The sequence below is a fragment of the Myotis yumanensis genome, unplaced genomic scaffold (genome assembly GCF_028538775.1).
Source record: "Myotis yumanensis isolate MYYU_CA2020_CCGP unplaced genomic scaffold, mMyoYum1.0.hap1 SCAF_12, whole genome shotgun sequence".
NCBI lineage: Eukaryota > Metazoa > Chordata > Mammalia > Chiroptera > Vespertilionidae > Myotis > Myotis yumanensis.
Window position 1 is genome coordinate 62,223,426 of NW_027223763.1, and position 10,405 is coordinate 62,233,830.

At 39.9% G+C, this 10,405-nt stretch overlaps 1 protein-coding gene across 1 annotated transcript; it reads left to right on the top strand.

Moving 5' to 3' along the window:
* Nucleotides 1-1,548: 1,548 nt before the first annotated feature.
* DMRTA1 (DMRT like family A1) lies at nt 1,549-6,901 on the top strand. The gene is made up of 2 exons (XM_070430182.1): nt 1,549-2,182; nt 5,970-6,901. The coding sequence occupies exons 1-2, from the start codon at nt 1,549-1,551 to the stop codon at nt 6,818-6,820; spliced, it is 1,485 nt and encodes a 494-aa protein (XP_070286283.1). The 3' UTR covers nt 6,821-6,901.
* Nucleotides 6,902-10,405: the final 3,504 nt, after the last annotated feature.

The window sequence follows — 10,405 nt, forward strand, 5'->3', positions numbered from 1 at the left end:
TACTTTCATCAATAAAGATACATTTTTTTAAAAAGTCATTAAAAATAAAAAATACCCTAAAAAACAAAACCCCCAAAATACTTAGACTGAAAGAATCAGAATACCTGGACAGGAATGCCTATATCATTTAAAAGTGTCTTAGGTGGTTCCAATGCTTAGGAAGGGAGAAACCTCAATGACAGGCTAGCACTGTGGATATGGGAGGGTGGTGATGGTAGTGACGATGTGGCGCGGCCCCGAGGAGAGAGCCCAGATTGATTAGCAGTGTCTTCCCTGGACACCGGATGCCAATAGGTGGAATGGGAAAAATGTCATTATTACTTTCCATCTTAGGGCTAGAATACGCATTGTCCGTCAAGGCAGTTGAATATGATCTTAAAGAATGAGAAAGCCCTGACTCTCCTTTCCATTAAGAGCAAACGCTCTTGAAGTTTCTACCTCAAATGCTCTTTTAGTTTAAAGCAGTATGATCTTCTCTTACAATTAAAGGCATTAAGTGCATATTTCAAGAATGTGTTCTTTTATGATAGCGTATTTAAAGAATGGTCTGAAGGACCTTCCCCGAGACTGTACAACAGAAATGTGAAGTATGTTTGAGACAGCTTTAACCCAATTGTTCATAAATAGTTCCAGATAAGAAGTTCATAAAAACTTCTTTGGGAGGGAGTGTTTCAAAATTTAATACTACGTAGAATCCCAATTTGCACGTGTTAATAAACAAAATGCAGGAGAAGAATCTGCATGTGAATTCATCCCCTTCATTATCCCTTGTTTTGACGTAGCCCTGAGACCTACTTAACGTAAAGCAGCTTTCAGGCGGGTAACATTTGCAGCCGGTGGAGCTGTGCTTCCTCATGAAAGCTGCCCGTGCTACCATCCTGGAGACTTCATCAGGGAAAAGGACAGGAAAGAATTCCACATTCAAACCTTCACACTTGCTTCAAGATTGCTGCGGCTGTTCGGGGTCTTTTTTTGGTTTCCATATACATGTTTGCAGTACTTGTTCTAGATTTGGGGAAAGGAGAATTTACTTCTATTGCTTAATTTCAGAAGGGCAGTAAGAGGCATGGGAAAGGATTCGAAGGTTGTTTCACAAATACAAACACTGAGGAATTCATGGGGAAGCAAGTGCAAAAGGGCTTCTTTGGGGAAAGGCCATGGGCATCCCACCAGGAGGGTTTCTTGTGTCCCTGTTGCCCCTCCTCCCAGAAGGTCCCACTCTCCGCCCCTGGCCCTGGGCTCCAGGCTCAGAGCTTGGCCCGGAGGCCCGGTGGGCGGGGTAGCCTCTCGGAGCTTCCCTCCGACTCAGGCTCGCCGAGCGCTGGGACCTTAGCGTTGCGCCCGGGCTCTCAGAAGCGCACTGGGCACCTGCACCTCTTAGAGCGGCGGTCCCCAGCTCACCGCGGCGATTGTACCAAACTTTGTCCGTGTGCCGGGGGGAGGCGGCGGGTCCACGGCCGTCGCCCGGGTCCCCGAACCCCCCGCAGGGTTAGTTGCGGGCAGCGAGCGCACTTCTCGGGGGCGACCCCGCGCCCACACTTCTCGGGAATGGAGCGGTCACCGTGCGGGAGCCGAGATGGCAGCGGCAGCGGCAGCGGCGGACCCCGCCTGGCCCCGGGGCTGGTGGCCGCGGCCCCTCCGCCGCCGGGGATCCCGCTCCCTCCAACTTTCCTGCGGCCGCCCAGCCTGTTCCTGCGGGCAGCCGCCGCCTCCCCCGCGGGCAGCGCAGCCTCCCGGCCGGCGCGCGGGCTGGAGCGGGCGGTGGGCGCGCTGGGCTGCGGCTACCCGCGGACCCCCAAGTGCGCCCGCTGCCGCAATCACGGCGTGGTCTCGGCGCTCAAGGGCCACAAGCGCTTCTGCCGCTGGCGGGACTGCGCTTGTGCCAAGTGCACCCTGATCGCCGAGCGCCAGCGCGTCATGGCCGCCCAGGTGGCGCTGCGCCGGCAGCAGGCCCAGGAGGAGAGCGAGGCCGGGGGGCTGCAGAGGCTCCTGTACTCCGGACCCTCGCCCTCGGGGCCCGGGGGTCGGACCTCGGGAGGCGGCAGCGGAACCGAGGACCCCCAGGAGGCCAGCGTCCCTGCGGAGGTGGCTGCGCTGGGACCGGACGCCTTGAGACGCGCTCGTGGGCTCGCGACCCCTGCTTTCCAGGGTTTCCAGCCAGATTCCACGGAGGGAAAGCAAGGTGAGTTGGTCTTTCTTTTCTTCTTTGCAAAAGAAAAATGATTGTTCCGGAGAGAAAGTTTGTGAAACAAGCAGCCTTGCCCTGGAGGCGGACAATAAAAGTTATTTAAAAAGCTCAGCCAGTGGCTCAGTGGTGGAGCCTCGACCTATGAACCAGAAGGTCACCGTGCAATTAGTGGTCAAGGGCACATGCCCAGGTTTCGGGCTCCATCCCCAGTGTGGGGCTTGTAGGAGGCAGCCGATTCATCATTCTCTCATTATTGATGTCTCTCTCTCTCTCTCTCTCTCTCTCTCTCTCTCTCTCTCTCTCTCTCTCTCCCCCCCCCTCCCTTCCTCTCTGAATCAATTAAAAAAATATTTTTAAAAGTTGTTTAAAAGAAGCACTAAGTTCTGGAAAACTGCTCTGATGAGACCCATCACATTCACTTTGGAAAAGCTTTCAGTTCCTTCCAGTGGTTCTCAACCTTCCTAATGCCGCGACCCTTTAATACAGTTCCTCATGTTGTGGTGACCCCCAATTTCATTGTTACAAATTGAACATAATTAAAGCATAGTGATTAATCACAAAACAACATGTAATTATATATGTGTTTTCCGATGGTCTTGCAGTACTTGTTCTGCAAGTACTGTGAAAGGGTCGTTCGACCCCCAAAGGGGTCGCGACCCACAGGTTGAGAACCACTGCTGAGGTTAGGCGATGGATAAGATAATGAAAAAAGTGAAGGGTGAGTAATCAGATGAGCAACTTACGTTAGGAATGGAGTTTGTGCCCCAGGTTCTGTGACTTGGTGTGAGTAGTCATTGAGTGAAAAGCTTAGTGAGAGGGGCTGCGTTTTGAGCTTGATCCGCACTGTTTTCAGCTAGAAAACCAGAGTCAACCTTCTGATCTTGTGTGGGAAACTCACTGATAGTTGAGAGTAGGTTCCTAACCTTTGGGGTAAATTTCTGGAGCCAGCCAGAAGTGGGGAAGTGACTGACATCCACCAAAGCCTCTTTTCATCCCAGTCTCTTCAAAATTTTTAAGCATTCCACCCCAATCCTCATTTGTCAGCCTCCTAAAGTGTAAAATGTTCTAATATTTGAAGTTTCAGCTCTTCCTATAGTGGAAAAAATTTCGCTTCTCCACCGTGTGAAAACACAGATAAGAATTTCAAAGTCCAATATTAGGGATTTCTTACCCAAGGAGTTTTAATTATTTTTTTCTTATTTATCAGCTACAAATAACTTTAATACACTGTGTTAGGTCATATATATATATATATATATATATATATACACACACACAAACACACACATATGCATACATATCTACATTTGACTAGGGTTATTCCAAATTAACTTATCCTGCTAATGTAAATTGCACTGTATTTTAGTGAATTTCATAATCCTCCACAGGGCCCACTACGAGTGAAAATGTTACCAGTACTTTTTTTTAAAAAATAAATCCAAGACAAGTTGTATTATATGAAATTGTATGATAATGATACAGTAAGTTGTTAATTAGAAAACGTTCCTAGATTATGAAAACTGCAGATCTTATATCATAGGATGTGCTTTTGATTAAAAAACTATTTCTGTATTTACATAAGGCATATATGATTTTTTTCACCTATGCCATTTTTTGCCCATGTTTTAGTTTATTTCAGAAGACAAAATAGACTTTAAACATTTCTTATGAAAAATCAGAGAGGGCTGAAGAGTAGAGTTATTAAACAAAACTACTATAAAAAAGAAGTAACAGTTAAAATTCTACAAATTAAATTGACAGTGGGATCTGGCTGACAGACCTCTGCTGCATACTGATTGATATATTTTTCTTGGAGGGGTCCCAAAGTGTTCTGTTCCATAGGGTCAATTATGTTATTTTATTCTTTGGCTCAATTGACCCCCTTTTTTGGAAGACTAGTTTCACGGCTTTTCTAAACTGCCTCTTCTTACACAATATCCATGAACTGTGGGAAGGCACTTAATTTACTCATTCATGAGACAAAGACTAACAGTGATTCAGAGGGGAATAAAGATTTCCCTACACAAAAGGACCTTATATTCAAAATGAGGAAAACTATACACATCCAAAAACTTCAAGACATAATATATAATGATAAAAGCAAAGAGGTAAAAAGAGCAATAGGAGTTGAAAGAACAGAAAGATGATATAAATGATATCACAGTATTTTAAAGACACCTTATTTTCTAGATGGTTTTATGCAATCTGTATTTATTGCATTATATTATACTCCATAAGTACAATGTAATAACAACATATATATGTATACATATAAATTGCTTTAGAGGTGAAATTTTGAGGCCTTACATGTTCAGGGGGCTATATTTAGTGAATCATCCTTGAAAATAAAATGGAATGGCAGACCAATGCCAATCTCTCTCCACATGGCAGAATTACATCAAAAGAATTTTATTGTTTTATTTAAAGTTGACAATATTAGAGTTGTTGAAATTTTATAGGAGAAACATCCTTTCTTTTGTTAAATGTTTGATGTAATGACAGGATTTTAGTGATCAAAATTTTCAATTGTGCACTGACTTTAATTTTAAAATAAATCGTAGATATTATTTTAGAATGTAGGACCTCTCCTTGAGAAAACATAGGAGTTTTGCAAATCACGGTTGCAAATCACTGCTTTAGGCAATATTTGTTTTGTTGCATTCATAAGAAAGTTTGACTGAAATTTTCTGAGTATCCCATTTGACAATTTACTCTTTGAAAATGGAAATGAGATAAAATATGTCTATAGTATAAACCAAAATAAAAGTTACTTAGTGAATATATGCATTATTATTTTCCTAAAGATATTCTTGTTTTATTAATATTCATGCTCAACCAGTTGAGGTAGAAAAATCAGATTGCTCTGTAAAAATATTTTTTGGAAAATTTCCCTTAAGATTACAAGGGTGTTGAGATTTGAAATAAATACTTAATATATTATTTTTACCACACACTTTGAAGGTCCATACAGATTACAATAGTGCAATAGTGCTGTTTCTAATTTTCTTTTAGAAACAATTTGACTGTAATCTCTTTTCTCGATATTTTCATAGGATTGAAAAGGAAAACCTGTATTTCGCAGAGGATTATAAAAAATACCAACTCTGTATCACCTTTCACTAAAATGAGGTGTGTGACTGGTGTGACTTGAGATTGGTACAGCATTATTATTATTGGTGTAGATTTGAAATGGAGTAAACAATTTTGTTATTTTTTCACATTATTCAGGTAATTTAGTTGAAACTTGCTAATGTGAGCATTAAAAACCAATTGTAGAAATGTAGCATTAATGATTAAATAGAACATTTTCATACTCAGGTTGCTTCTTCTTTCAACTTCTTATCTAAAACATAATTATTTTACTCAGTTCTTTTTGCATCACGTCATTGTGAAAAGAAGACTCACTTGGATAACAGCAAAACTTAAGTGACATTTACGAAAACTTCAAATTGCCAGTGTGCGATATTGGGTGTTACATTAACAATTTGGGATAGCAATGGACTCTCATTTCTGATTCCTAAATAACTACTGAATATATGTATTATTTAATTTTGTAATCTTGAAATGGCATAATAAATAGCATTTTCCCACTATTACAACATTGGCATTTCCAAATGAGCTTTAAAAATTCTTATTCATCAAAATTCCTTACAGTGAATAAGTATTACTAATATACTATGAGGGAATGAATTATTCTATCCAGCATTGTTTTTGAATAGGCAGCATGTTGTTCTGGGAAGTTTTTCCTTATTTGATTCCTCTTTTTTTTCTTTTCCCCCAGAACACAAAGAGAGTAAATGTGACTCATACCAGAATGGACAAAAAGAACCAGTCTCCAACCCTCATCAACTTACCCTGGAATCATCTCCTAAGCCTATTGGTGTCATTGGAAAACACAATCTTAGGTCATCTGTTTCAGAAAACTCAACCAAGGAGGATAGCGTTGTGTCTCCTCACCCTGGGGAGCAATCAGGAGGTGAAGAGAGTCCCAGGTCTCTCTCATCCTCTGATCTGGAATCAGGAAATGAAAGTGAGTGGGCCAAGAACTTCACTGCTCCCCAATCCAGACTTCGCACAGTGTCCTCAAGACCAAGAGATCCTCTTGACATCCTTACCAAGATCTTCCCAAGTTACAGGCGCAGCCGGCTGGAGGGCATTCTGCATTTCTGCAAAGGGGATGTGGTCCAAGCTATTGAACAGGTCCTCAACGGGAAAGAACACCAACCAGCCAGCGGGGACCTCTCGAGCTCAGGAGAATTGGGAAATGCAGCTTTCCAGAGAGCTTCAAACTTTAGTTTAGCTGGAATTGGTTTTGGAACTCTAGGGAGTAAATCAGCCTTCTCTCCTCTTCAAACCAGTTCTGCTTCCTATGGACGTGATTCAAGTCTCTACAGCTTAAGTCCTAGACTAGGTGTCAGTCCATTACGACTGGCGTATTCCTCTCCAGGAAGAGGGCTGCTACCTGGTTTCATGTCTCCCTACCTCACTCCTGGGTTGGTACCAGCTTTGTCTTTTCACCCAGCTTTGGATTATGCCTTTTCGGGGATGATTAGGGATGCTTCCCACCATCCCAGTAAAGACTCTGTAACTGGCAGCAGACTGTGCTCCAGGCTGACCCAGGACAATCTGTAACACACCCGCCTGTTCTCCCTTTCTGAGGCATTTCTAGAAGGCAGGCAATGCAACCCCACACCTACACCCACATCCACATCTGTTAATGTGCTCACTGTGTAGGTGAGTGGATTACCAGGCCTTAAAGATGCTGTTTTTTAAAAGCAATATAATAAACTTGAGATTTAAAGACTTCTTTAGCATTTATTAAGTGAAAGAAACATTTAAACATTGTATGTGCCTTGAATAAAGCCATTTCAAGAAATACTTTTATTTTAAACCAACACATTTTCTCCCTAAAATATACATTGCTAAATTTCTATTTTAAAACTGTACTTGTTTTTATTTTATTGAAAACTGGAGTTTATAGTTGTAAAGTACATTTGTAAGTATAAAACAATCCAGCATTATATAAAATTAACCAAAGGAAGAATTGAAAAATTGAGATACTTCTAAATAATTATTGTTTTAAACTTTTTCTTTCCTTCTGTTCCTTGTACATTGGAGAGAGAAAAAGTTATTCAAAGTATTTTAAAATATTTTATTCACATATAAATGATTAGTAATAAGTAAAACTTTTGAGAAATTTAAATTCCTTATTTTTTTCTGAATGTCTTATTTTTCATTCGTATCTGTCATTTGTGATAACAGTGCCATTAATAAAACATTTCTCTTTAAAGTGAATGTTATGAATAACACAAAGGCCAATGAAGTAAATCTTAGAAAACGAGACTCCGCCATCTCCTGGCCACTATCACTAATTGCAATTCAGTTCTGATAGAATATAGGAATTAGCTAATTCATATAAGGTAACCATTTTTCGACACAGTGACTTTAGATTATGCTACATAGAAATTGTCACATTATAAAGTGAACATTTGCTGTGGATGAGAATTTTAGTCTTTCAGTGTGCTATGCCTATATCTGGGAAAATGCTCTTTTCTATATTTTTGTGACAAGAATATAGCAGTCATTCTCAAAGGTAAAAATGTTATTCAGAGAATTTAAATAGCTCTTCAGATAAATATTGACTATTGATAGGAGATGCTTAATTTCCAAAGGGAAAAAATTGTCATTAAATTTTAAAGGTTTTCTCGAGATTTAAAAAATCTGGAGCATTTGAAAGCTGTTTATTTCAGTCAATGAAAAGTCCCTGAGAAAACTGATTACAAAGCAATTTTATGAATTTTTTTAATGTGTCATCATTCTTTTTAAAGGACAACAGCTTTATTGTTATTGTTAGGAATAAATAGAAACCCAGCTGTGGTGTAAGATAGTTGGCGAATGAAAGATGGTTTAAACAGTGTGAGCATTACAATTCACTAGAGATTTCTTAAATTATATGTATGTGTGTGTGTATATACACATATATGTATAGACATATATATGTATATTATTCACTCAAGCCCCATCAGTTCTGTCATCTTGAAGCCTTTTCCATGAAGCCAAATAAGAATATATTTCTAAAGTACATTTTACCAGCAAATATAGTAAATGACTTCATTGTATCTAGCACTGATTTAGAATGTAAATATGTTCAGTAGAATATGCATTAATTTTAATGGTGTGAATTTGAGAAAGCAGATTCTGTAAAAATTTGATGCAATTAACATTCATTATTTATAAAAAATATTTTGGATTCTAAGTCTGAATCATGGAACAATGCCTGGCAAGTAGTTGATATTCAATTGCTGCACACTGAGTGAAGAAAACTATTTTGGGTAGTAGAACTCATTGAGAATCAGATAAAACCAAAGAATTATACCAAGTGGCCTTCAGACCCGCAGTTTTACATATAATTTCATGTGGTTTTTGAATCTCCTAAATGTCATTCAGGTTAGAATCCTTGGTTATTCTTAAGTTGTTTCCATTGTATGAATTCATTTGCTGAATACTATTTTTTTTGAAAAGTGCTAGATCTTATAGAAGATACCAAACATCAAATGTTGCATTCTCAAGGAAGTTACATTAAACAATAGAGCTCTAGTTTAAAAATACAACAGTACTAGAATTGCTAAATTCTTTATGTGTTTTACATAATGCTGTGCATGTGTCCATTTGAGAGACTAAATTGCTTTGAGACGGGAGAACATCTATTTTTGGCAGTATTCAAATTAAAACAATAATTTTACAATCTTAAAACTTAATTTATATAATGCTTTATATGTTTCATACTTCACAATAATTTCATAACTTAGATAATTTTATAGAATAGGTGATAGACTCACCTTTCCCTGGAATGTGGTTACTAAACCCACCCATCCCTGGAATGGCGATGACTTACTGTAAATATGATATGGCTCCAACCCAGAAGGAACACCTTGTATAGACATATACATGGACTAACCAACCAGCTCTCGCCAAGTACCCCAAGCCCTTGTGCCTTCCTCATTCTCCTTAAAAAGAGTTCTAACCGCTGCACGTGCTGCTGTTCTCCCTTCGCGAGACAGCCCGGCAGGTCTTTCCTCTAATAAAGCCTGTGTCACCTGGTTTTTGGCCTCCGAATGCTCTTTCAATAGGTAATTTTGTTCAACCATTAAGTTGTATGTGAGGAAATAGTGGCTCAGCAGTAGTGTTGTTCATCCCCAGTGTTACAACAATAGTGTTAATAATCAGGAGTGTAAGCTACTTCACCAATTTCAATTAGACTGTAAGGTGTGAGGAGGGATTCATGTCTGTCTATTCACAGCTTTGTGCAGCATCTGGTACATAAAAGGTGCTCAAGGAATGGTTTTATACTGACCGAATTAAATAAAAACTAAAAACAAAGTATTAGCTTGGGAATTTATTTAATAACTATTTATTAAGCATTTGCTTTGTGCCAGGCACTGTACAAGGGACAAAGAGGTGACCAAGATATAAGACCTTGCCTGAAATTGCTCACAGTCTATATTACCATATATATAAAAACAACCGACCAACTATTGTTGGTGCTCTTTGACGTTGTCATTATACTACTGAATTCGTTGTACTCTTGATATTTATGCCCATGGATGCTGCTTGAAGCCTGACCTCCTAAGCCTCTAATGAGGGGTGAGAGGAAGAGGGAGAACATCAGTTTCCATGTCGTGTATTTAGGCAAGTCCATTCTATTCGGTAGACAACCTTCCGGTCTGTGATAAAAGACATGAGCAAAGAGGAGGCTTTTGTTCACTTTCATGGAGTCTCGTATGGACGTTACCCAAGTCTCCTCAGGGCATCTGGATCAGAATCATTGCCCAAGCCCAATCTCAGGGTTGGTCTTTTGGAATTCATCTGATTCAGCGCATAGGCCTCCTGCTCTAAGCTCTCCTCTGGCTCTTCTGTGAAAATGGGTTACGGCTGAGGGGACAGTTGAAGAGCATATGAGTCAAATCTGTTTTCTCTGCAACTTCTGCTGAAACAAAAGGATTCTAGAGATTTTAAGATCCCCCCCCCCCCCCCCACCACCCTAGAAATTCCTAACTATGAACTCAGAACTAAGGGAACTATGAAGTGTCCTAGCCATTTAACTCTTTATTTTTAAAATATATTTCAGACATTTAAAAATATTTGAAATTAAAAGCATTCAGAATTTGAGGAGCTAAGGAAAAAGCATGTATCACATACCACTGTAAATAGAAAAGG

Bases quoted from the DNA above. Each gene is read 5' to 3' on its own strand.
- DMRTA1 (XM_070430182.1), top strand. From the start codon at position 1,549: ATGGAGCGGTCACCGTGCGGGAGCCGAGATGGCAGCGGCAGCGGCAGC. The intron at 2,183-5,969 runs GTGAGTTGGTCT...CTTTTCCCCCAG, and splicing joins TTCCACGGAGGGAAAGCAAG to AACACAAAGAGAGTAAATGT.